The sequence below is a fragment of the Gorilla gorilla genome, chromosome 2, assembly GCF_029281585.2.
Source record: "Gorilla gorilla gorilla isolate KB3781 chromosome 2, NHGRI_mGorGor1-v2.1_pri, whole genome shotgun sequence".
Classification (NCBI taxonomy): Eukaryota; Metazoa; Chordata; class Mammalia; order Primates; family Hominidae; genus Gorilla; species Gorilla gorilla.
The window spans coordinates 137702893-137726519 of NC_086017.1; the positions used below are offsets into that span (position 1 = coordinate 137702893).

The 23627-nt window shown below is 54.4% G+C and overlaps 2 protein-coding genes across 3 annotated transcripts in view; one reads left to right on the forward strand and one right to left on the reverse strand.

Annotated features, from left to right (window-relative positions):
- Positions 1-1951: 1951 nt before the first annotated feature.
- Positions 1952-22026, forward strand: CHST13 (carbohydrate sulfotransferase 13). Its single transcript, XM_004036230.5, has 3 exons — positions 1952-2343; positions 14611-14693; positions 20468-22026. Exons 1-3 carry the CDS (start codon positions 2247-2249, stop codon positions 21311-21313), a joined length of 1026 nt encoding a protein of 341 aa, XP_004036278.1. The 5' UTR covers positions 1952-2246; the 3' UTR covers positions 21314-22026.
- Positions 4938-23627, reverse strand: part of C2H3orf22 (chromosome 2 C3orf22 homolog) — a 32589-nt gene continuing 13899 nt past the window's right edge. Inside the window, exon 5 of one of the 2 annotated variants that reach the window (XM_019022871.3) lies at positions 4938-5083. In XM_019022871.3, coding sequence (XP_018878416.1) covers positions 5022-5083 — 62 coding nt within the window. In that variant the 3' untranslated portion in view covers positions 4938-5021. Of the gene's footprint in view, positions 5084-5323; positions 5744-23627 lie in introns of those variants that run through there. The other variant, XM_055381478.2, reaches the window with a different exon arrangement.

Genomic DNA, 23627 nt, shown 5'->3' on the forward strand with positions numbered 1-23627 from the left:
TTGCACCGGACACACTTTCCATCCTGGTACCCGCTGTGTTTTCTTCACAGCAGCATTCACCGCTCTATCTCTCTATCCTGATTTTCCGTGCTTCCAATCTGTAATGGAAATGCTGTGAGGGCAGACACTGCATGGGTCTCACCCTCTCCACCCAGGCCTCAGCACGGAGTGGGTGTTGTGTATCTGTCGAATGAATGAATGAATGCGAGTCCCTGGGAGACGGCGTCTTCGCAGGGAAGCTCCCTAGGCGTCTAGCCAGGCATCTGCACCCTCCCACCCCAAGACCCAAGACCATCTCTTCCTTTCTCCAGGGACCCCATTTCCAGGGACATCTCCGGATGAAGGGCTGAGGTGTTATTCCCAACTTTGGCCACCAGGTGACAGCACATAAGGGCAAGGCGCGCTGAGGATTCCAGGCTGGCAGTGGGGCCAGGGAATGCCGGTCTGGGGAAATTTGGAAGGCACCTTTGGATGCGAGTTAGGTCCGGCAGGGAATGCAGATGACCTGGAATCCCTGGGTCCTGGGCCAGTCTGGGGGTGGGCTAGAGGTTTCCCAAGGCCAGAAAAGTCATGATAAGAAGCTTCTAGCTTACTGTGAGTCGGGACTCCCACCCCTGTCCTTTGAGAACATCATCACCATTTAAAGCTGTATCTCAAAACCAGCAGAACTATTATTTGCTTAATATTCTTCCTTAAATAGATCTTCCACAACTTAAATAAATATAATAGGGAGAAATTTTTATTTCACCACTGTAACAGAAACCAGCCACTTGCCAGAAACAGGCAGTAACCATAAACAAATTAATTACTAATATCAAATACTTACCTGGCACTCACTGAGTGCCAGACACCGTTGCAAACATTTCCTGTATCTCATTTAATCTTCACAGCACTGAGGTTTAGGATTATCCCCCCGTACAGGAAAATGGGAAACAGAGAGGTGCAGTTAATTTCCTAATCTCCCACAGCAGTAAGCGGCACCAGGTGGGTTTGGAGTCACCACATTTTTCAAGAACAGTTTAACAACTGGAGCTTCGAGTGTGGAATAACAGACACTGGAGACTTGGAAGGGTAGGAGAGTGAGCGGGGTGGGAGGGATGAGGAATTACTTTATGGGTACAATGGACATTATTTAGGTGATGGTTACTCGGGAAGCCCAGACCTCACCACTGCATATCTCCATGTAACAAACCTTCACTTGTGTCCCTTACATTTATACAAAAAACTCCAAAAAAAACCTACAGTGTAATGTAGTACCCTATCCCATGCACTCACACTGCTAAATGTTGTCTCCAACGCACTCATCCGCGCACACAGTGCCAGCTGCACCCTCCCGTTCCCTGCTAGCCTGACTTCTGGGCAGCAAGACCCTGCGGTTAGACGTGGGCTCCTGCCCACAGGGCTAGCTGGATGTGTGTGTCTTTCAAAGGCTGGACTTTACTCTCACCTCGCCCCCTCCACCCCCCAACACACACACACACACGCACACCCGCACACACACACACAGTCCCTGGCAAGTCCTCAGTGCTCACGTGGTGCCCAGAGAAGTTGTGGGTGACACGATGAGGCACAAGCTCCATTCCCCGGGGGATGTAAGCTGAGACCCTACCTCTCTGTGCAAAGGCTAGTGCCACCTGCATTAGCTAGATTCAGGCAGGACCTGGAGACCCTGGAGGAAAGCAAGGCTGCAGGGTAGCCTTGGGTCGGGGAGGGAGGGACACTCTTAGGCCTCTTACTGAGGGCGGGGGTCCCGGAGAGCCATGGACAGGGCAACGCTGTACTAGGCTCCTTGGTTCAATCCAGATCAGCCCTTGGGCCCCTGACATCTAAGGCAGCAAAAAGGCAAGGGGACACCGCCCGGGGTGGGGCACGCCACCGCGACAATGCCTCTTGGCCTTGGGTGGATAATGGCACCCCTCGGCAAACCCTAGGGGCGGAGCCCAGGGGTGAGGGGCTTCCCCAATCAGTCTCCGCCCTAGCGCCCTGGACTTCGGCCCCATTCCATTGGGTGAGGGTGGGGGCACGAAAAGAGGACCGGGATTGGGGCCCCACCGTGTCCCGCCTCCTCAGTCCCCAGCGACTCGCAGGGGCTGGTGGGGCTGGGGTCCAGCTGCCGTGCTCCCCTGCCCTGCGCCGCGCCGCGCGTCTTGGTAGGCGCTGCGCTGCCGGGGCCGGGTCCTGGGCCAGTGCACCTCCGCCCCCAGCCGGATCCAGCGGACTGTCCTCCGCCGCGCGCCCGGCACAGCATGGGGAGGCGCTGCTGCCGGCGGCGCGTGCTGGCGGCCGCCTGTCTGGGCGCCACGCTCCTGGTCCTATGCGCCGCGCCCCGCTCCCTGCGCCCCGGTGAGTGCCCGCCGGCCGAGCCGCGCACCCCCAACCAAACCTGGCTCCTCGCGCTTTCCACCGCGGCCTGACCCCTCGACAGCGGCGGGGACACCTGTTGTCTCCTTCCTGGCTGGGGCTAGGGGCGGCGGGCAGGGGCGCTGGTGCGGCACAGAAAGGCTCTAGACGCCCCCGCGAGCAAAGGCTCTTGCTCCTCCTCCGGAGTTATCTCCCCACTCCCAGAGCGGTGACTGTTTGAGTCCCACAGCCGGTGCCTGGAGACTGGGGTCAGTTGTGGGGGGTAGAGGACGTTTGGCCAATCCGGGAAGGCCATCTCCCTTACCTTCACCCCCTTCCCCTGCGCACCCCACAGCCCCTGGACATGAGCGCTGCTGGGCGCATGCGCATAGGAGGGGCACCTTGGGCCACTGGGTCCCGTCCCTTGGTTGTCCTACTGTGCAGTGGGTGCCACTCCCTGCTCCACCCTGAAATCCACACCGGGTAGGGCTTGGGACTCCTGTGCACCCACTCGTGGTCTGGCTGGGGAAACTGAGGCAGTTAGTCATGACTCCACAGAGCTGAGTGCCCTGGGCCCCACCGGTGCTGAGTCTTTGCTCTGAGTCTCTCCTCAGCTCATGTGAAGCCTCCCATCAACCCATTTCACACAAACTGAAGCAGGCCAGAGAGTGGGGAGACAGGTGTGGTGGCAACGTGCTGGCTACACAACCTACTTGGGGCTGGAGGGGCCCAGCCAGCGCCCCGGTCTCCTGACCTCAGGGCTGTTTGCTTTTCCTTGTCTGTGGTATGTGTGCTGGGTGGGACGACTCAGTCCGCCTCCCCACCCCCAGTGTGGGCTCTGAGAATCCTGGGCCCCACCCTTGGAACCTGGCAGACACAGTCCCAGGGAGTAAGTAACTAGGTCCAGGGTGGGCGGGGATGTTGGGCAGTGGGGGTGGGAGTGGCCCAAGACTTGAGGATATCAGGGCCTGGGGAGGCCTCTGCCCACTCCCCGTGACCCTCACACTGCCCCTTGCCCCTTGTGTGTCCAGACACAGCAGGTCAGACCTGGATGCCTCCCCAAGCCCATGGGATAGGGCTGGGGTATCTCTTTCCAGCACCCCCACAACCCCTTCTGTGAGCTGGCTGGTGGTGTTGAGCAGACAGTCTCCTGGCAGTCTGGGGTGTGGACTCAGTGTCTGTGGCTGCCACAGCCTCTGCCCACCCAGTCATTCAGTAGACAGATGTTTACCCAGTACTAAGACAGGGCAGGACTTGGTGGCTACTGGCCCCTCAGCGCTCAGCGTGGGATGTTAGAGGACACCTGAGTGCCTGGGTCCCGGGGAGTGTCTGCAAAGGAGCATACATCTTTGAGTGACTGCATGGAGTGTCTGCGTCCCCATGTCTCCGTGGGACACCTCTCTCCTGTCACCTACTCTACCCAGGTTTGAGGGATGAGAAACAAACCAAGGTACTAGTCACCTTCTGGGCTTTGTTCCTTCTGACCTCCCTCCCTCTCCTGCAGAGCCTGGGAAGAGACGGCAGGTGTTAGGAGGACGGATCCGAACCTCCCTTCCCAGCCTCTGCGCAGGCTAGGCTCCCCACCTGGCCTGGCCTGCTCTTGGCCATGACCTTCTCACCCAGCATCTCAGCATCTCTCTCTGTTTCTGTCAGGCGCTCTTGTACCTCTCCCATGGCCTGTCTCCAGCCATCACAGCTTTGTGAGTGACCTTGGGCGAGCAAGAGTTAATCAGACCAACCTATCCAGCCTCTCACACTGGCTTTTCTCTCTCCCAAGCCCTGAGCTAAAGCTTTGGCTGAGACTATGCTTGTGGGCCTGCAGGTGGCACACGGGAGGGCACTCAGCTGGGAAAGGCCTTTTCCTGCCAGGCTAGTCCTGCTGGAGGGGCATCCCCTGCCCTTGGCCTCTGGAAATGGCCTCACGAGGGCCTGCAGTGTCTCTGCAGCCATGCCTGAGTTGGAAGGGATGTGGTCTGTGCCCTGTGAGGGCTTCTGGCCTGGGGATGAGGGCTCCAGAACTCAGGAGGAATTTCAGCCCCTTCTCCCAGGAGGGCAGGCCCAGCACTGTCCCCTCCTTCTCCAGAGCAAGAGGTGCTGCCGTAAGTTGGGCAAGGGGCCACTGAAGGGCTACTGGCTCAGGCCTGGGGCTCTTGCTACCCCAGGGAGCTCATTCTAGTAGGGGGAGGTCTGCGGCAGCCCCTCCACAGCCACAGCCTCAGCCCCAGGGCTCCACCACCAGCACTGGCCTACTGCTTAGGGTCCCAGGGAGGAGGAGATTCCAGGAAGGTGGGGCAGCTGCCCAGAGCACTGCTGCCCTCATCACCCCACCCTCACCCCCAGTGCCCAGCAGCAGTTCCCAGTGGCAGACCCCTGGGTCTCCTGCGGCCCCTTGGCTCCCTCTGTGTTCTTGCCTGGGCATGGTGGCCATGCTTCCCTGTGGCTGGCACACCACAGACCACGGACCTGTTGGTTGCCTGCTCGTGCAGGTGCTGGGAGACAGTGGGGAACAAAACTTAGAAATACCCCTGCCTCGAGGAGCTTACATTTTTAATATGAAAACCCAAGATCTTAGCTCTATGTCTTCTGACTGAGACACCGGCGAGAGCAGTGTTGGCGCCAGCCCCCTTCCCCTATTCCACTCCCGCGGCCGCAGGGCTGAGCATCTGTCCCAGTGTTTGGAGTCACAGGTGTTCCTCTTGGAGCCAGGTGGGCCTCTGCATCCCATCCCAGCCGCTGCTCACCCCTAGGCAGGCAAGGAAGCTAAGAGTGGGCCACCCGATGGCACACAATGGTAGCCTCGGTGAGGACAAATCCAACCCAATTCACACTCCCTTCAGCTGGGAGGGAGTGGGTCTGTGCCTGTGACTGAAAAGGCCAGGTGCCTCTGCCTCGGACAGGCATAGATCTTGGGGTTCAGATCACACCTCCAGCTGTGGTTTAGCTTTTCTCTGCCATAGCCTCACTCTCAGCTGCACCAGTTCGACAACTCCAACCCAAAGCTAGAGAGGGCTCCTTTGCCACTGATTCCAGTCAAAGTCCCAAGGAGGCATCCATTGGCCCGGTCTGGGTCTCAAGTGCCCATCTCTGAGCCAGTCAGGTGGCGGGAAGGGCTGGGAGGCTGTGATTGGACAGGCCTAGGCCACATGCCTATCCCAGCAGGTGGTGGAGGCGTAGGGGAGCCTATCGGAATCACATGGGCTGAAGGCCTGGCAGGCATCCTCCTCTGGTGGGTGGGCAAAGGGAGGGGGAGTGGCTGCTGAAGCCAAATTGGTAGATGCTCCCCGTGCTGCTGTCCATCTTCAGGTACTGCTGGAGTGTCCCAAGTTCAGAGGACCTCCAGAGAGTACCGTGAGAAGAGGCAAGCTGGCAGGTGGGCGGCTCTGCAGAACAGGAATTGGCAATCCTATTTTGCAGAAAAGAAAAGATCAAGAGAGAGGAAGTTACTTGCTCAAGTCAGGAAGTATGGGGCCAGGATTTAAATCCCAGCTGAAACCCCAAATCCTTTTTCTTTCCATTCTACAGGGCAGGGGCATTTGTGTTGGCCTTTGAAAGCTGCATAGGAGTTTAACAGGTAGGAAAAGGAGGAGAGGAAACTGCAAGCAGAAGGAATGGCACAGAGAAAAGCATGGAGGAGTGAAATGGCCTGGGGTGTGAAGGGATGTGCTGTGGGTGAGGCTCTGGGTCCTTGAGAGAGAATGGTGGGATGGAAGGCAGGAAGATACTCTAAGTTGGGGCTCAGTCATGAATAGTCTTGAATGGGATGCTAGGGGCTGGGGTGTTCTTCCTATGGCTGTCAGAGGGCATCAGTCTTTAAATAAATAGTCACTGGCACTGGGCAAGGTTGCAGGGGTTACAGAAAAGCAAAAAGTCCCCTTCCATGTAGAACTGACCTTCCAGAGTGATCAACCTACACAGAACTCAAAAGATCTCAGCAATAAAGAGTGCCGTGGCTGGAGCTGAGCAGTGAACCGGGAAGGGTGGTGGTGCACTGGTGGGCCTGGGGGGGAACCAGGGATTCCTGTACGGAGTGAGAAGCCCTGTGGGTTTAGAGATCACCAAGGTGGGGCGAGGAGAAATAGGAGACAGGTGAGGTGTCTCCCTCCAGTCTTGGTAATTGTCCCAGGGAGAGCCCTGGGGCCTACCCGGGGCTGGCCATGGGCAGGGAAGGTGGAAGTGGGGGTCTGGAGGGTTCTGGAGGCACAGCCGACGGGACTGTGCCCAGGGAGGATCTGGGCAGACTGGGGTTCCATTCTAGATGGCCTGTGGAGTTCAGCAAATGGAGTTTGAACTAAATACACGTGGAGAGATCTCTAGTTCTCTCCCCTAAACAGAATTGCTTATAATAATACGTGAAGGGCTTGTCCAATGTGTCCCTCCCTTGGGCCTGATCCCCAGAAGGAATGTCCCTGTCTCTGAGACATGCAGGTCACCCCAGAAAGCCCCTAGGGGAAGGAATGGGGCAGGACAGAGGCCCTCGGAGGCCACGTGGGAACCCATGCCTGCTGGCAGGAGCTTGCTGGGGCCTGGCTGCCCTGCTTATCTCCTCTTGCAACACTGTAACCTGCTGGAACTTATTAACCAAAAGCCGAGTGTCATCATCTCTGCTTGCTGGACTAGGGAGTCTGCAAACAGCGTCCCCCTACATGATGGCTGTGCCCTCACCCTGCACAGGGCGCGAGCCCTGCTTTGGCTGAGGTGGGTGTGCAGAGGAGGATGGTCGTGCTTCTGCTGTAGGTTTCTAGCGTGGTGTTTCACCCGGTATCTTGATTGGCAGAGGAGGCCTTGCAACATGACGTGTGCGGGTGTCCTGTGTGTGGCAATCGCGTGGCCTTGAGCAGCTCTCTCTGCTCTCCCTTCCTGGGCTGGTATTTCCTCATGGGTCAGTGAAATGGGGCCCACTTGCTTACGGGTGCCACAAGGGGGGACAGGTGTCAGGACAAGGGGGCACCCAGAGGTAGGGCAGCATGGGTGTTAAGGGTGCAGACGCTGGCACCGGTGGCCTGGGGTCAAATTCTGTTTCTGGCACAGCGAGGAAGCTGTGAGGCCTCGGGCAAGTTTCTTTGCCTTAGTTTCCCCTCTGTCAAATGGGATAATGATAGTTTCTACATGAGAGGGGTAAGCATGTCAGTGCGTACTAAGCACCGGGCACTGTGCTGGGGCCTGCACTCCCCACCATGCTTTGTCTCCTTCTGTCTCTTCCTCCTCTTTCTCCCAGCCTCGGGCCCTATCGTCCATCACTGTCTCCCTGTCTCTGTCATTGTTTTTGGCACTCCTCCTATCCCTCCTCCCCTCCCATCATCCTGTCCCCCTTCTCTCCCCTGTCTCCCTAACCTCCTGCTGGTTTTGTTTCCTTTTTCTAAGCAGTCACCCTGTGGCTTTCCCTGTGCTGCTCTGGGATGGGCCCTCCTGGGCTACACTGCCTGGCTCTCCCTGTGCTGTCTGCTCCTCTGTCCCCTTGGCAGGGGGTGGCAGGGAGCCTGGGACCTAGGGCCCAGTGGAGGGGCTGGGGTACAGAGGACACAGACAAGGGAGTTTGGGATGATGGGGGTGGAGGGGGTGGATGCCCCAGTGTGACCCTGTTTGGGGCCAGCCCCCAGCTGGCCAAGTCAGGATTGGACCCAGGGATCCTCAAGATACCCCCCTTCTGACCTCCTGTGCCCATCTGTCCCTCCATGGCAGCCTGCCCGTCTGCAGGGCCCAGGCTCCTCGGGGCAGGGTGGCGGGCAGGGTGGGGCTAGATGGAGGCGGCCCAGCCCTGTAATCACTGGCCACAGCTATTCTGAGCCTCTCTCTGGTACCTGCTCCCTTTTCCCTTCTACCCACTGGCCCCTGGGGGCTGTTATGGTACCCACTTTCCAGCAGGCTGTGGTCTGGCCAGGAAATGAGAGGCCTTATGCAAGGGCTGACGTTTCCGGAAGGCTGGGAGCCTCCGAGTAGCAGGGCCCTGGGGTGGAGACAGGCCTGGGTCGGCTTGTCAGTCACTGCAACTGCCCCTCCACCCCCTGCCCACAGAACACAGGCTGCTGAGCACCAGTTCTTCCTCAGTCCCCAGCCACAGTCCCCAGGAAAGGGACACGTCTCATCTGCAACATGGCGAGAAGGCCTGGCCTCCTCTCATGGGGTGCCTGGCCCTGCCCTGCCTGGTGTGGCACCAGCGGAGCTCCCCATGGTTGCTGCTAGACTCAGGCCAGACCCAGCCTGGGTCTCCCTGCACCAGCATGACCAGCCAACATTGCTGCCCTCTCCTGTCAGCTCCTTTTCTGATGACGGTGTCGTTCCTGGGACATGTCCGGCAGTTCAGATCTCTGACTCTGTCTGGAGACGCAAGGTCAAATGCTGGGCTGGTCAGTGGCCTGGAGACACAGGTGGCCCTGAACCTCCTCAGCCTCCTCTGCATGCCCTAGCCACTGGAGTCTGGCCCTTGTTCCTGGGCCTTACAGGATGTGGCCTGGGCGCAGAGGGGGCCTGAGGCAGGCAGGGGGCAGCAGGACCCTGGACAGTGGGCTTCAGGTACATGCAGCAGGGTTCTGGACAATGGGCTTTAGGGTTCTGGAGGCCAGTGCAAGGCCCGTCCAGCTGCCATCTATTCCTTCCACGAACCTCTGTTTATTCAGCACAGACCATATTCTGCCTGCCAGGCACTGCGCTGGCGCAGCTGGTGTCAAAGCGCGCTCCCAGACCAGCAGCCGCAGCCTCACCTGGAGCTGCTGGAAATGCAGATTCTTGGGCCCCACCCCCCAACCTACTGGACCAGAAACTCTAGAGGTGGGGCCAGGGATTCTTGAGTTTAATGGGCCCCACACAAGATGAAGTTTGGGAATGACTGCTCTAGGTCAGTTTGCCAAAAGACCTGTTCCTCAGATTTCCCAAGTTTACTGGCGTGCCAGAAGTTTGTCTCAAGTGAATAGATTCTTCTTAGCGACATTTATAGACTCTTCATTTGGTTGAAGGCCAAGGATCACAGAAGCATTTATCCTTCTTTTCTCACATGTACCTGAATTCTTGAACATATTCTTCTTATGAATGTTCAATGTTCTTATGAACTCTTACATATTAAGACAGCCATTTCACATAAATGGAATCGTGTCTTAGCTGGCCTTTTATGTCTGGCTTCTTTCACTTAACATAACGTTTACAAGGTTCAGCCACACGGAAGCATGAGCTAATTCTTCATTCCTTTTATGGCCAATTAATAGCCCACGTTATGGATATACCACATTTTTATTATCCATTCATCAGCTGATGGATTTGGGTTGTTTCCATTTTGGGGCTATCATGAATAATGCTGATGGGAACATGTGTGAACAAGTTTTTGTGTGAACAAGTTTTCAGTTCTAGGAACATACTTAGGAGAGGAATTGCTGGGTTGCATGGTAATTCTAAGCTTAGCTTTTTAAGAAACTGCCAAACTGTTTTCCCTCATGGATGCACCACTTTACATCCCCACCAGCAATATATGGGGGCTCCAATTTCTCCACATACTTGTTATTTACTGTCTTTTTAAATAACCATCCTCATGGTGTTGATTTCTATTTCACTAATGGCTAGTGACGTTGCGCACCTTTTCATGTGCTTATTGCCATAGGTATATCTTTGGAGAAATGTCTATTCAGATTCTTTGCCCATTTAAAAAATTGAGTTGTCTTTTGTTGTTCCATTGTAAGAGTTCTCCATACGTTATGGGTACTAGTTCCTTACCAGAGAGATAATTTGCAAATATTTTCTCCCAACTATGGATTGTCATTTCACCTTCTTGATAGTGTGCTTTGAAGCACAAATGTTTTTTAATATTGATGTAGTTCAATTTATCTATTTTTAAAAATTTTGTTGTTTTGTGCTTTTGGTGTCATATCTAATACATCATCACCTAATCCAAGGTCATGGAGATTTATGTCGGTGTTTTCACTTAAGAGTTTCATAGTTTTAACTTCAGTGTTTGGGGCTATGATCCATTTTGAGTTAGTTTTTGTATGTGGTATGAAGATGGGGTACAACTTCATTCTTTTGCATGTGAATATCTCATGCTGTCTCAGCACCACTTATTGTAGACTGTCCTTTCCCCATTGAATTGTTTTGGCTCCCTCATCAATAATCAACTGACCACAAATGTAAGGGTTTGTTGCTGAACTTTCAATGCTATTTCATTCATCTATATGTCTCTCCTAGCCAGCACCACACAGTCTTGATTATTGTGGCTGTATAGTAAAGTTGTGGTATCAGGAAATGCGAATCCTCTAACTTTGTTCTTTTTTGAGATTCTTTTGGATATTCTGAATCCCTTCAATTTCCACAAGAATTTAAAGATCAGCTGTCAATTTTGGCAGAAAAAGGCAGCTGGGATTTTGACAGGAATTGCAAAGAATCTGTAGATGACTTTGGGGAGTATTGCCATCTTCACAACATTAAGTATTCCAATCCACAAACCTGAAATGTCTTTCCGTTCATTTGGGTCTTTAATTTCTTTCAACGATGTCTCATGGTTTTCAGTGGACAGGTCTTATACTTCCTTTGTTACCAACTTCTTCTTTATTACTTTATTATTTTTGATGTTGTTTGATTATTCATTGCTAGTATATAGAATATAATTGACTTTTGTATATTAATCTTGTATCCTGCAACCTTGCTGAACCCATTTATTAGCTCTTACAGTTTGTGAATTCTTTAGGGTTTTCTATATATATATACGGTTATGTTATCTATGAATAGACAAAGTTTTACTTATTACTTTCCAACCTGGATGCCTTTTATTTATTTTCCCTGCCCAATTACCCTGGATAAAACCTCCAGTATAATTAATAGAACTGGCAAAAGAAGGCACTCTTGCCTTGCTCCTGATCTTAGGGAGAAAGCTTCCAGTCTTTCACTATTAAGTTATCTGAGGGTTTTTCGTTGATGCCCTTTATCAGTTTGGCAAAGTTTCCTTCTATTCTTAAGCTGTTTAGTGTGTTTTGTCATGAAGAAGGGTATTGGATTTTGTCCTATGCTTTTTCTGCATTTATTGATGAGCATGTGGGCTTTTTTCTTGATTCTATTAATATAGTGTATTACATTGATTGATTTGTGTATATTTAGCCAATCTTGCATTCCTGGGATTCATCCTACTTGGTCATGGTGTATAAACTTTTTCATAGGATATTATTTTTGGTTTGCCCATATTTTTTGAGAACTTTGCACTTATATTCATAAGGGACATGGCTCTGTAGTTCCCTTTTCTTGTGATGTCTTTGTCTGGTTTGGGCATCTAGATAATACTGGCCTCATGTAATGAGTTGGGAAGTGTTCTCTCCTCTTCTGTTTTTTGAAAGAGTTTATGAAAGATTGGTGTTAATTCTTTAAACATTTAGTAAAATTTACCAGTGAAGCCATCTGATCCTGGGCTTTTGTTTGTGGGAATTTTTTTTATTACTAATTCAACATCTTGACTTGTTATGGGTCTGCTGAGATTTTATATTTCTTCTCGAGTCAATTTCAAGAATTTCTGTCTTTCTAGGAATTTGTCTATTTCTTGTATGTTTTCTCATTTGTTGGGCTGCAATTGTTCAGAGTTCTCTTGTAATCCTTTCTTGTTTCTTTAAGGTCAGTAGTAACATCCCCTCTTTCTTTCCTGTTTTTAGTAATTTGAGTCTTTTCTATTTTCTCCTTGGTCAGTCTAGCAAAAGTCTTGCCAGTTTTTGAGATCTTTTCAAAGATCGCCTAACACCTTATTAGTTTATTAATGTGCATAATCATATTCGTGAAAATGGGATCCAGAAGCATATGATCATATATAGGCTATATTACTGAGAACATATTAATATTAATTGACTATGCATAAAAAGATATTCCTTAAAACAGATTTTGAGTAAAGGAATACACTTATAGGTAAACGGATTTTTACTTATAATAGTTCTAGGAAAACTGAGCAGTGCAGCAAGCAGACAGACAGACAGACAGACAGCATCCCTGTCCTCATCCAGGAGACAAACAGACAGCATCCCTGTCCTCAGCTGGGAGACAGACAGACAGCATCCCTGTCCCCACCCAGGAGACAGACAGACAGCATCCTTGTCCTCAGGTGGCAGAAAAACAGACAGCATCCCTGTCCTCATCCAGGAGAAAAACAGACAGCATCCCTGTCCTCATCCAGGAGACAAACAGACAGCATCCCTGTCCTCAGCTGGGAGACAGACAGACAGCATCCCTGTCCCCACCCAGGAGACAGACAGACAGCATCCTTGTCCTCAGGTGGCAGAAAAACAGACAGCATCCCTGTCCTCAGCCAGGAGACAGACACACACAGAGAGCATCTCTGTCCTCAGCTGGGAGACAGACACACAGACAGCATCCCTGTCCTCAGCCGGGAGACAGATAGACAGCATTGCTGTCCTCAGCCGGGAGACAGACAGACAGACAGCATCCCTGTCCCCACCCAGGAGACAGACAGAGAGCATCCCTGTCCTCAGCCAGGAGAAAAACAGACAGCATCCCTGTCCTCAGCCAGGAGAAAAACAGACAGCATCCCTGTCCTCAGCCAGGAGACAGACATACACAGAGAGCATCCCTGTCCTCAGCTGGGAGACAGATACACAGACAGCATCCCTGTCCTCAGCCGGGAGACAGATAGACAGCATCGCTGTCCCCAGCTGGGAGACAGACAGCATCCCTGTCCCCAGCCGGGAGACAGACCAGCATCCCTGTCCCCAGCCGGGAGACAGACAGACAGCATCCCTGTCCTCAGACGGGAGACACACAGCATCGCTGTCCTCAGCCGGGAGACAGACAGACAGCATCCCTGTCCCCAGCCGGGAGACAGACAGCATCCCTGTCCTCAGCCAGGAGACAGACAGACAGCATCACTGTCCTCAGCTGGAGACAGACAGACAGCATCCCTGTCCCCAGCCGGGAGACAGACAGCATCCCTGTCCCCAGCTGGGAGACAGACAGACAGCATCGCTGTCCCCAGCCGGTAGACAGATAGACAGCATCCCTGTCCTCAGCTGGGAGACAGACAGACAGCATCACTGTCCTCAGCTGGAGACAGACAGACAGCATCGCTGTCCTCAGCCAGGAGACAGACAGACAGCATCGCCTTCCTCGGCCAGGAGACAGACAGACAGACAGCATCACTTTCCTCAGTCGGGAGACACACAGACAGCATCGCTTTTCTCAGCCGGGAGACAGACAGACAGCATCGCTTTCCTCAGCCAGGAGACAGACAGACAGCATCACTGTCCTCAGCTGGAAATAGACAGACAGCATCCCTGTCCCCAGCCAGGAGACAGACAGACAGCATCCCTGTCCTCAGCCGGGAGACACACAGACAGCATCGCTGTCCCCAGCTGGTAGACAGACAGACAGCATCCCTGTCCTCAACCAGGAGACAGACAGACAGCATCCCTGTCCTCAGCCGGGAGACAGACAGACAGCATCGCTGTCCTCAGCCGGGAGACACACAGACAGCATCGCTTTCCTCAGCCAGGAGACAGACAGACAGCATCCCTGTCCTCAGCCGGGAGACAGACAGACAGCATCGCTGTCCTCAGCTGGGAGACAGACAGACAGCATCGCTTTCCTCGGCCGGGAGACAGACAGACAGCATCACTTTCCTCAGTCGGGAGACAGCCGGACAGCATCACTTTTCTTAGCCAGGAGACAGACAGACAGCATCACTGTCCTCAGCTGGAGACAGACAGACAGCATCCCTCTTCTCATCTGGAGATAGCTAAACCTGCTTCCATGTGAAGCAGCATATTCCCTGATGGGGAAGCACTGCTGTCACAGGCATCCACAGTGGGTCACCCAGCCTAGCAAGGTGGCACTGAGAGGCTACAGCCCACTGTGCCATCTCCACTGTTGCCCAAACCTTTCTGGCTGCCCATACACAGGATCTGAGGGTGCTGGGCAGCCAGCCAGCCTGGTGAACCCCACAAGGGTTGGGGCATGAGGCCAGGGCAGATGGCAGTGGGTGAGTCTGGGTGATCTGGCCTTTCCTAGAGGGTTGGTGGGCTGGGTATCACCTTCCCACTTGTCCCCTCTTGCCTAGTACCCTCCAACTTTGGAGGGTAGGACATGGGAGCAGGAATGACACAAGATACTACCCTGATGTAATTCTGCCCCATTAGTACCCCCTGCCATCCCCCACTCCACCAAGCCCCTAGGAGGTAGGCAAGATCCGGGAAGGAAATTGAGTGCCAGAGGTGGGTCAAATGTGCCTAGATGGGTTGGCCAAACCCCCAGGTCCATGCAAGTCCCTCTGATATGGTGGCGACATCTCTCTCCTTATGCCCACAGCATTTGGAAACAGAGCCCTGGGCTCCAGCTGGCTTGGTGGGGAGAAGAGAAGCCCCCTGCAGAAGCTCTATGACCTGGATCAGGTAGGTGGACAGACCCTCGACCCAGGCATGCCCCCCTCCATCCCAGCCAGGAGCCTGACAGCAACAGTGCAGACCTGCTGGCATGACACTGGACCTCACACTGGGGCACAGAAGGGCATCCTCCCCAAACCAGGCTTTGTCAGAGAGCAGTGACAAGGGCAAATCTTGGGGGTAAGATGAGAGACCTGGGGTCTCTACCCACCTATCTTCCCATCCATCAACAATCTGAGGCCAGGCATAGTTCTTTGTGTTGCAGATAAAAGAGTCAAAACAGACCCTGTACCTGCCCTCAGGAAGTTTACAGTCTCGTGGGAGACTAAATCTCAGTGCATGCTGCAGTGGGGAGGTGTGCAGGGACCCCCAGCCCCAGCGTGATTCTCAAACAGATGGACCAGGCGGGGCTGGCTGGCCCACACACCTAACTTCAGCTGGGGGCCTGCAGGGACCACACACAACCCCAAACACACACATACAACTGTACCCCGCCACCAAGAACCCCACACTCTGGCTCTCTCTCTCACACACACACACAAACACACACACACACACACACACACACACACACACAAGTACTTATTCAGACAGCACATATTGAGCACCTACTGCATGCAGGCTGTGGTCAGGATGCTGAGATCCAGCAGCAAGCAGGTTGGCCAGGTCCCTCCCCTAGTGGAGCCACCAGTCCAGCAGGGGAAGATGTCATCTGATCACCACCCACAGTAATACTTAACTAATTCTGCTCTAAAGGGGAGTATGAGGTGCAACAAGAGCTCTCCTGAGAGGATCCTAGTTTAGATGGGGGAGAGCAACTCCTCTCCAAGGTAGGGACATTGAAGCTGAGGTGAAGAGCAAGAGTCAACAGGCAGACAGGAAGGGCCAAGCGCCACAGGCAGAGGAAACAGCTGTGCCAAAGGCCTGGCGGGGAGTGGAGGACAGGAGAGGGAGCACAAGGGGAGCCTGGAGAAGTGGGCAGCACGCAGGCCCTGCAGGTGTGCAAGGGTAGCGGGGAGCCATGCAAGGTTTTAAGCGAGGAAGGACAGCATCAGATTTTCACCCTTGGGGTATCCCTACTGCTGTGTAGAGAAGGATCAGGGTGGTGTTGGGTAGGTGGCTGCTCCCCAAATCCTGAGGGCTGAGCGGAAGGGGCCTGTGGAGCTCATCTGGCCCAAGCCTACAAGCAGGTAGGGAGGTCTTCCTTCGCAGAGTGTGACTGACTGACCCTGGGCCCCACAGCAGGCTGACGGTAGGACAGGCACTCAGTAGGGCCCTGGGTTCCACTAGCTCTGGCAGCTTCTGAGGGGCAGATGGCCCCTCACAGCCTGAGGACCCTGTGACCATTGGGTGTCAACTCCCTGGAGGCTTAGCACCTTGCGGCTGGAGAAATAACATAGTAAAAACCATCTGGCCAACAAGTGCTGATCACGTGCCAGGCCCTTTAGTTCTGTGGACTAATTACGGCAACCCATAAGGTGGGGCCTTTGTCCCTGTTTACAGACAAGGACACAGGCATGGGGAGGCAAGTGCCCTGCAAAGGTCACAGAGCTTCTATGGACTAGAGCCAGCGAGGAATCCAGGCGGCCACACTGTGGGGGTGAGGACAGGAGCTGTAGGTGCAGCCCCGGACAGTGGACATAGGTCCAGCTTTAGAGTCCCAAGGGGCCTGAGTTGGAGCCCCGGCTTCCCCAAAGAGAGCTGTGTGACCTCAGGCAACTCATTTCCCCTGAGTCTCAGTTTTCTCTTCTGTAAAATGGGTATTCATGTGCCTATGAGCAACAGCAGTGGCAGCCCAAGCTGCTTTCAGCCATGAGGACAGTTAGTGCCCATTCCTGAGTTGCTCGGAGACTGGCAGCCCACGGTTCAGCAGCAGCCAGCTGCCCACCATCGTCCTCCGGATGTTGACTTCTGTCATAGAGCTGGCCTCCTGGCTATAAGAGGACTGCCAGGGCTGCAGACACCTCACAGGAGGGCATCCCAGGCAGAAAGTGAGTGGTGGGGTAAGGGTTTCCCCTGACTTTTCACCCTAAGGGAGTCTTTCCTGGGAGTCATCTGGCTAATCCCGATATCGCCTCAGGCAGAGCCAGGCCACATTCCCCCTGAAACCCCGGACCCAGTGCTTCAGCAACGACACACGAAGCTGAAGATCTGCCTCCCCGAAGCTGGGCTCATGCCCTGACACAGCCGGGGTCTGCCAGCAAGGAAGGAGGAAGACTGACAGGTGGCCGGATGGCCAACATTCCCTGCCACTAGAAATGTGTTGGGTCATCTAATAGCTGAAAGCAGACCTTGGCTGTGGGCCCCGGGAGGACAGCCTCTCCTGGCACCATGTGGAGCTAGGCTTCTAAGGTCAGTCCTGACGGTGGAAACAGGGTCTCCCAGGTGTCCCCATACCCCCACGGCATAGCTGAACCTGGCAGCCTTCCCATGGTGAGGGTGGCTAAGTGACTGTCTTATTTCACTTAGCATGATGTCCTCAGGGTTCACTGTTTCTCAAAATGGTGAGATTTAAAAAATGTAAGCACATGACATGGCATTTGACACTACAGAAGGGTAGACACAGTGAAGAGTAGGTCTCCTTGTCCAGCACCTGTCCTCTCGGAGGCCACCAGGTCCCTGGGTGTCCTTCCAGACATGCTCTAGGCGTGTAAGTAGTATCCACTGCTTTGCCGTGTGCTTACAGTAACTTCTTGAGAATCTCACCTACAGGCATGTATGTCCTATGTCTGTCTGCCTCTGTCTTTTCATTTTGAAAAATTCAAACATGCAAGAAGAAGGGAGAATACTTCAAGGAACCCCCACCTTCCCACCACCTACTCCCACCTGGGATGACTGCGAAGCCAGTCCCAGCCTTGTGGATTCTGTGACTATGTCTGAACGTATCTCTAAAATAATAAGTCTCCCTCCACCCACCCTTTGTGAAACGTTTTTTATTTCTTTCCCTTTTTCAACATAAATGTTAAGCCCTGTTCTGCACTTTGGTTTTCCCACTTAGTGTATCTTAGACAGCTGTGGGATAGTTTGAAAGGCATCAGGAGCATAGTGTGCACATGTGTGCAGGAGCGTACATGGACACACACACATATGTACCCCACACCACACACACCCCACACTCCACACCACACACACCCCACACACTCCACACCACACACACACCCCACACACCACACACACCCCACACACCACACACACCCCACACTATACACACAGCACATACACCACAGACACCACACACATATGCCACACACCCCCCCCACACCACACACACCGCCACACCACAGACACACCACACACACCCAACCACACACACACTCCACACCACACACACAGCACACACACACCACACACCACAGACACACCACACACCACAAACACACATACCACACACACACCACACACATCACACACACAACCCACACCACACACACACACTCCACACCACACACACACACACCCCAAACCACACATGGACCCCCCACACACCACACACACACCACACATTCCACACAAGCACACTACACCACACAAGCACACCACACGCATACCACACAAAAATGCCACATTCCCACACACCACAAACACACCACCCACATGACACACACTACACACACACCACACACACACCATATATGCCACACACAACACACACAACACACGCTACACACACACCCCATACACACACACCACACACACCATACACACACAAACACCACACACACCAGACACAACACACAACACACACACACCACAGGTGTGCACCACACACACCACATGCACACACACACACACCACCTACCAAAAGTGTGCACCACACGCACCACGCGCATACCAACACACACCACACACACCATACAGACACACCACACACACACAAACACACCACATAAACACACCACACACACACCACACACACTCCATACACATACAACACACACCACACACACAACACACACACACACCACACATACACCACACACACCACACACCCGCCACACATGCCACACCTGCCACACATGCCACACACACACAAATGCCACACACGCATGCCACACACACACAAATGCCACACACGCATGCCACGCACACCACACACCACACAGAGACATCATGCACCACAGGCACACACCACACACGTGCACCACACACGCACACCACACACACGCATTCCCACCCCACTGGCGTCAGACCCTCCCAAGCAGGCCCTGGCTCTGGTGTTCCTCCAAAGGCCGCTTTGGCCTCCTCTGAAATGGAAACAACTGAAGCCTTTTTTCTTAACTGAGAACTCACATACCATACAACTCTTTCAAACCCTACAATTGGTTTGCAGCATTTTTATAAGGTTTTGTAACTATCACCGCTGTCTAATTTCCAAACATTGTGATCACCCTCAAAAGCAGCCCAGTGTCTGTCCATCAGCAGCCCAGTGTCCATCAGCAGCCCAGTGTCTATCAGCAGTCCTCCACAGTTCACTCAGGTTCTAGTTTTGGTCTCTCTGGATGTGACTGCTCTAGGGACCTCACTAAGTGGGACTGTTTGGCACTTGTCCTTTTGTGACTGTACTATTCGCTTGGCATAACGCCCTCCAGGTCAGCCCATGTGGCAGCATGTGGCAGCACCGCATTCCTTTCATGGCTGAGTCATATTCCATTGCATGGATGGCCGCATACATTTGCCCACTCAGCAGTGCACACTTGGATTTTCTGGCTAATGTGAATACTGGTGCTATGAACTTCATGGACAAGTTTTTTGCATGATGCACGTTTTTAGTTCTCTTGAGAATATGCCCAGGACCGGAATTGCTGAGTCACATGTTTACTGGTTTTGAGGAACTGCCAAACTGCTTTCCACAGCAACGGCACCCCTTTACACTCCCACCAGCAACTCGTGAAAGCTCCACTTTCTCCACATCCTCACCAATTCCTGTCTTTTTAATTATATCCTGAAGGCTCTTAATGTAATTTTAAGAAGTTAAAACACTTTCTTTTATGAACTCTTACACAAAAAATCATAGGCAGGAGTGTTAATCTTGGAGATAAGAACCCCGGGTGGGGCAGGAGGGATCTGAAGAAAGGGGAGCTGGAAGCATGGAAGCGCTGGCCTGGGTCTCTACAGGGCTGAGGCTGCGAGGGGCTCCGGACCTAATTCGGAGAGCGGTGAGGCTGCTGGCCCGCAGCAGGTGCTAGGTTAAAGCCAGTCGGTGTTCCTTCTCATAGGAGGGACAGGCTCAGAAGGGGCAGGCTTCCTGTCCCAGCGCTGAGATAAGAATTTGCTGGGGGAATAAAAGGAGTGAAGGTGCAAAAGAGAGTGCTGATTGGTAAGTACAGAATCAGCCCATTTATTATTGAGCCAAAGCAGCCCGACAGCCCACAAGCGGCTGCAGTTTTCAATTGGGTGTGGAATTAAACAGCGCTGCTTCTTATGCAGCCTCCTGCTTTTAGTAAACATTGAAGAGTCCATGTGTGCCCGTACTCACACGGAGCGCATTCTGATGCCACAATTCCTTATCACTCCTCCTCTGAGTGCCCCACGGCATACATACCCAGCGCGTCCTTCTCCCAGCCTCAGCAAAGTCAGAATCCGTTTCTCCCAAATCCAGGCCCAGGACAGATGCCCGGGCCCTAAACCACACAGTGATCAGTGACAGCCCTGGGGTTCGAATTTGGGTGCCCGGCCCAGCTCCTGCTCCCAATTCCCGGGCGCATCCCGCCGGGGCAGCGCCAGAGTCAGGGAGCCCGCGCTGCCCTGACGCGTCCCCCTGTCCCGTCTCCTGTCGCCCACAGGACCCGCGCTCGACCCTGGCGAAGGTGCACCGGCAGCGGCGCGACCTGCTGAACAGCGCCTGTAGCCGCCACACACGCCGGCAGCGCCTGCTACAGCCGGAGGACCTGCGGCACGTGCTGGTGGACGACGCGCATGGCCTGCTCTACTGCTACGTGCCCAAGGTGGCCTGCACCAACTGGAAGCGCGTGCTGCTGGCACTGAGCGGCCAAGCCCGCGGCGACCCGCGCGCCATCTCCGCGCAAGAGGCGCACGCGCCCGGCCGCCTGCCCTCGCTGGCCGACTTCAGCCCCGCCGAGATCAACCGGCGCCTGCGCGCCTACTTGGCCTTCCTGTTCGTGCGGGAGCCCTTCGAGCGCCTGGCATCGGCCTACCGCAACAAGCTCGCGCGCCCCTACAGCGCCGCCTTCCAGAGGCGCTACGGTGCACGCATCGTTCAGCGCCTGCGGCCGCGCGCGCTCCCCGACGCCCGGGCCCGCGGCCACGACGTGCGCTTCGCGGAGTTCCTGGCCTACCTGCTGGACCCGCGCACGCGGCGTGAGGAGCCCTTCAACGAGCACTGGGAGCGCGCGCACGCGCTCTGCCACCCGTGTCGCCTCCGCTACGACGTCGTGGGCAAGTTCGAGACGCTGGCGGAGGACGCGGCCTTCGTGCTGGGCCTGGCGGGCGCATCCGACCTGAGCTTCCCTGGGCCGCCGCGGCCCCGGGGAGCCGCCGCCTCCCGCGACCTGGCAGCGCGCCTCTTCCGGGACATCAGCCCCTTCTACCAGCGGCGCCTCTTCGACCTCTACAAGATGGACTTCCTGCTTTTCAACTACTCCGCCCCCTCCTACCTGCGGCTGCTCTAGCGGTCCTGGAGGTCCTGTGGCCACGCGGGGCAAGTGCCTTTCCGACAAGACCCCCGGGGAATGCAGGTGCTGCCGGCCCCAGGATCCCTCTTCAAGAGCCACTGCGTGCACTCACCTGGCCGCCGGGCCAGCGGTTGCAGGGCACACCTGGCCAGGCTTGGGGGCAGCCCATCTCAGGTGGCCCTGCACGCGTGTGCCTGCCTCGGCCTGTCGCCTGAGGCCTGCTTCCTCCACTTGCTCCAGCTGACAGGCACCTCTCCAGGCCCCGTAGATGGGCAAGGACTTGATAACTAGGGTTTTAGGCTTTTAAAGGCCATTTTGGGGGTCAGCCCTGCCCCTGAACCTGTTCATGGTGCATCAGAACAGAATGCTGACACCGGTGTCAGTGTGGCCCGAGCCTGTGTCCTCCCCACCTCGCCTACCCTGGCAAGGACAGCTGTGGCCAAGGACGAAAGCCTTCCCTTGGCTGGCCTCACGATGGGGCCGTCCCGGGAGCCAGGTGGTAGCTGCCTTCCACTGCCATCGGGTCTCCTCTCCTCTCCCACGCGGCTGGCCCTGCCCAGGCGCCACCTTCGGTCTCAGTCTGGCAAGACGCTGGGTCTTCAGGCTCCATGCCAACAGAGCCCCTGGTGCAATGCGGTCACAGGTTTTATGGGACTTTGGTGAGCTGGGCAGTCATGGTTTTGAAATAAATGTATTTTGTTACTTTCTGATTTTTTGGAGCTTATCTGCTTCATTGGGCCATTTTCTCTGGGAGACTGCAGCTGTCTGATCTCAAACCACTCCGTCTCCAAGCCTTTGTTTCCCTGTTGCCAAGTGGCATAAGAAGATCAGATGAGAGTGCCCACAGAGCCTGGGTACCTCCCAGTGGTGCATATAGGAGTGAGGGGCTACATGGGGCATAAGGTGAAGAGAGTGCACTGTGTAGGAGGTGCTAAATTCTGGCACTGACAACTTGGGGAAAATCTACTCTTTCACCCTGACCTGGGCCAAGGACTGAAGCCCACACCCGCTCAGCCAAGCCCTGGGCCTTGTGCTGCCTCCCACCTCTGTGCGTGTGTGACTGTGAGAGTGTGCATGAGTGTGAGTATATGAGTGAGAGTGTGCATAAGTGAGTATATGAGTGTAAGAGTGTGCATGTGTGCATGAGTGTGTGAGAGGAATTTGTGTGTGTGTGTGAATGTGTGAGTGTGAGTGTGTCTTGGGCCACTTGTCTCTGAGCTCCCCCAGGGCTGTGTCCAGAGGCCCTGCCAGCAGGAATGGGGTGGCCAACTCCAGTGGACCTGGGAAGGGGCTGCAGCTGCCACTGGTTTCCCCATGAGGCCTCCCCCAGCCTGGGCCCTTCCCCCACTGGAGGGACATACAAAGCCCAGGGCCTTGCACCATTTCCAGCGTTCCCTGGGTGCTATGGTTTGAATATTTGTCCCCTCCAAAACTCATGTTGAAATTTAATCCACAATGTGGCAGTCTTGAGAGATGACCCAACCATTAAGACGTGACTGGGTCATGAAAGCTCTTCCCTCACGGATCAATTAATCCATTGGAAGTTTACTGGATTGATGGGTTGATGGATTCATGAGTCACCATGGGAGTGGGACCGGTGGCTTTATAAGAAGAGTAAATGAGACCTGAGGTAGTGTACTCAGCCCCCTCACCACGTGATGCTCTGTACCACCTCCAGACTGTCCAGAGCCCCTGTCAGCAAGAAGGCCCTCATCAGATGCAGTCCCTAATGCTGGGACTTTTCAGCCTCCATAACTGTAAAAAGTAAATTTCTTTTCTTTATAAATTACCCAGTTTCAGGAGCTCTGTTACAAGTAACAGAAAAGGGACTAAGGTCCTGGGCCAGAGCCCCACTGTTTAGAGACAGGCTGAGGAGGGAAGGGTGGGGCCTTGGCCACACTGGGGCCACTGTCTTTGTGAGGGGCTCCCTGGCCCTCACATGCTCCCTTAGAGGCCACACATGCTGTGCTCTAGGCCACTGTGTGTGCAATTGTTGCACACCCATTTCGATGACACATGCCTTTGTTCCCAGCTCACTCAGCTCCCACACAGCCCCCGATGGGACCTGTTTGCTGAAACTGACACCCATCTGGATGTCTCACTCCCAGGTGTCTCACAATTAGATGTGCCCTGCCTCCTGCTGTCATGCCCTCAGCACCTGGACATGCTGGCAGTTATCACACTCACAGTCCCTTGTGTGGGCAGCTACTCCACTGCTTCCCCACTGATGCCCCCATGTGCACACGCTGCAGGCACCCAGTGTCACCCAGACGCTGTGCCCACCACATGCAGCCCTGTACCCTCTGCTGTA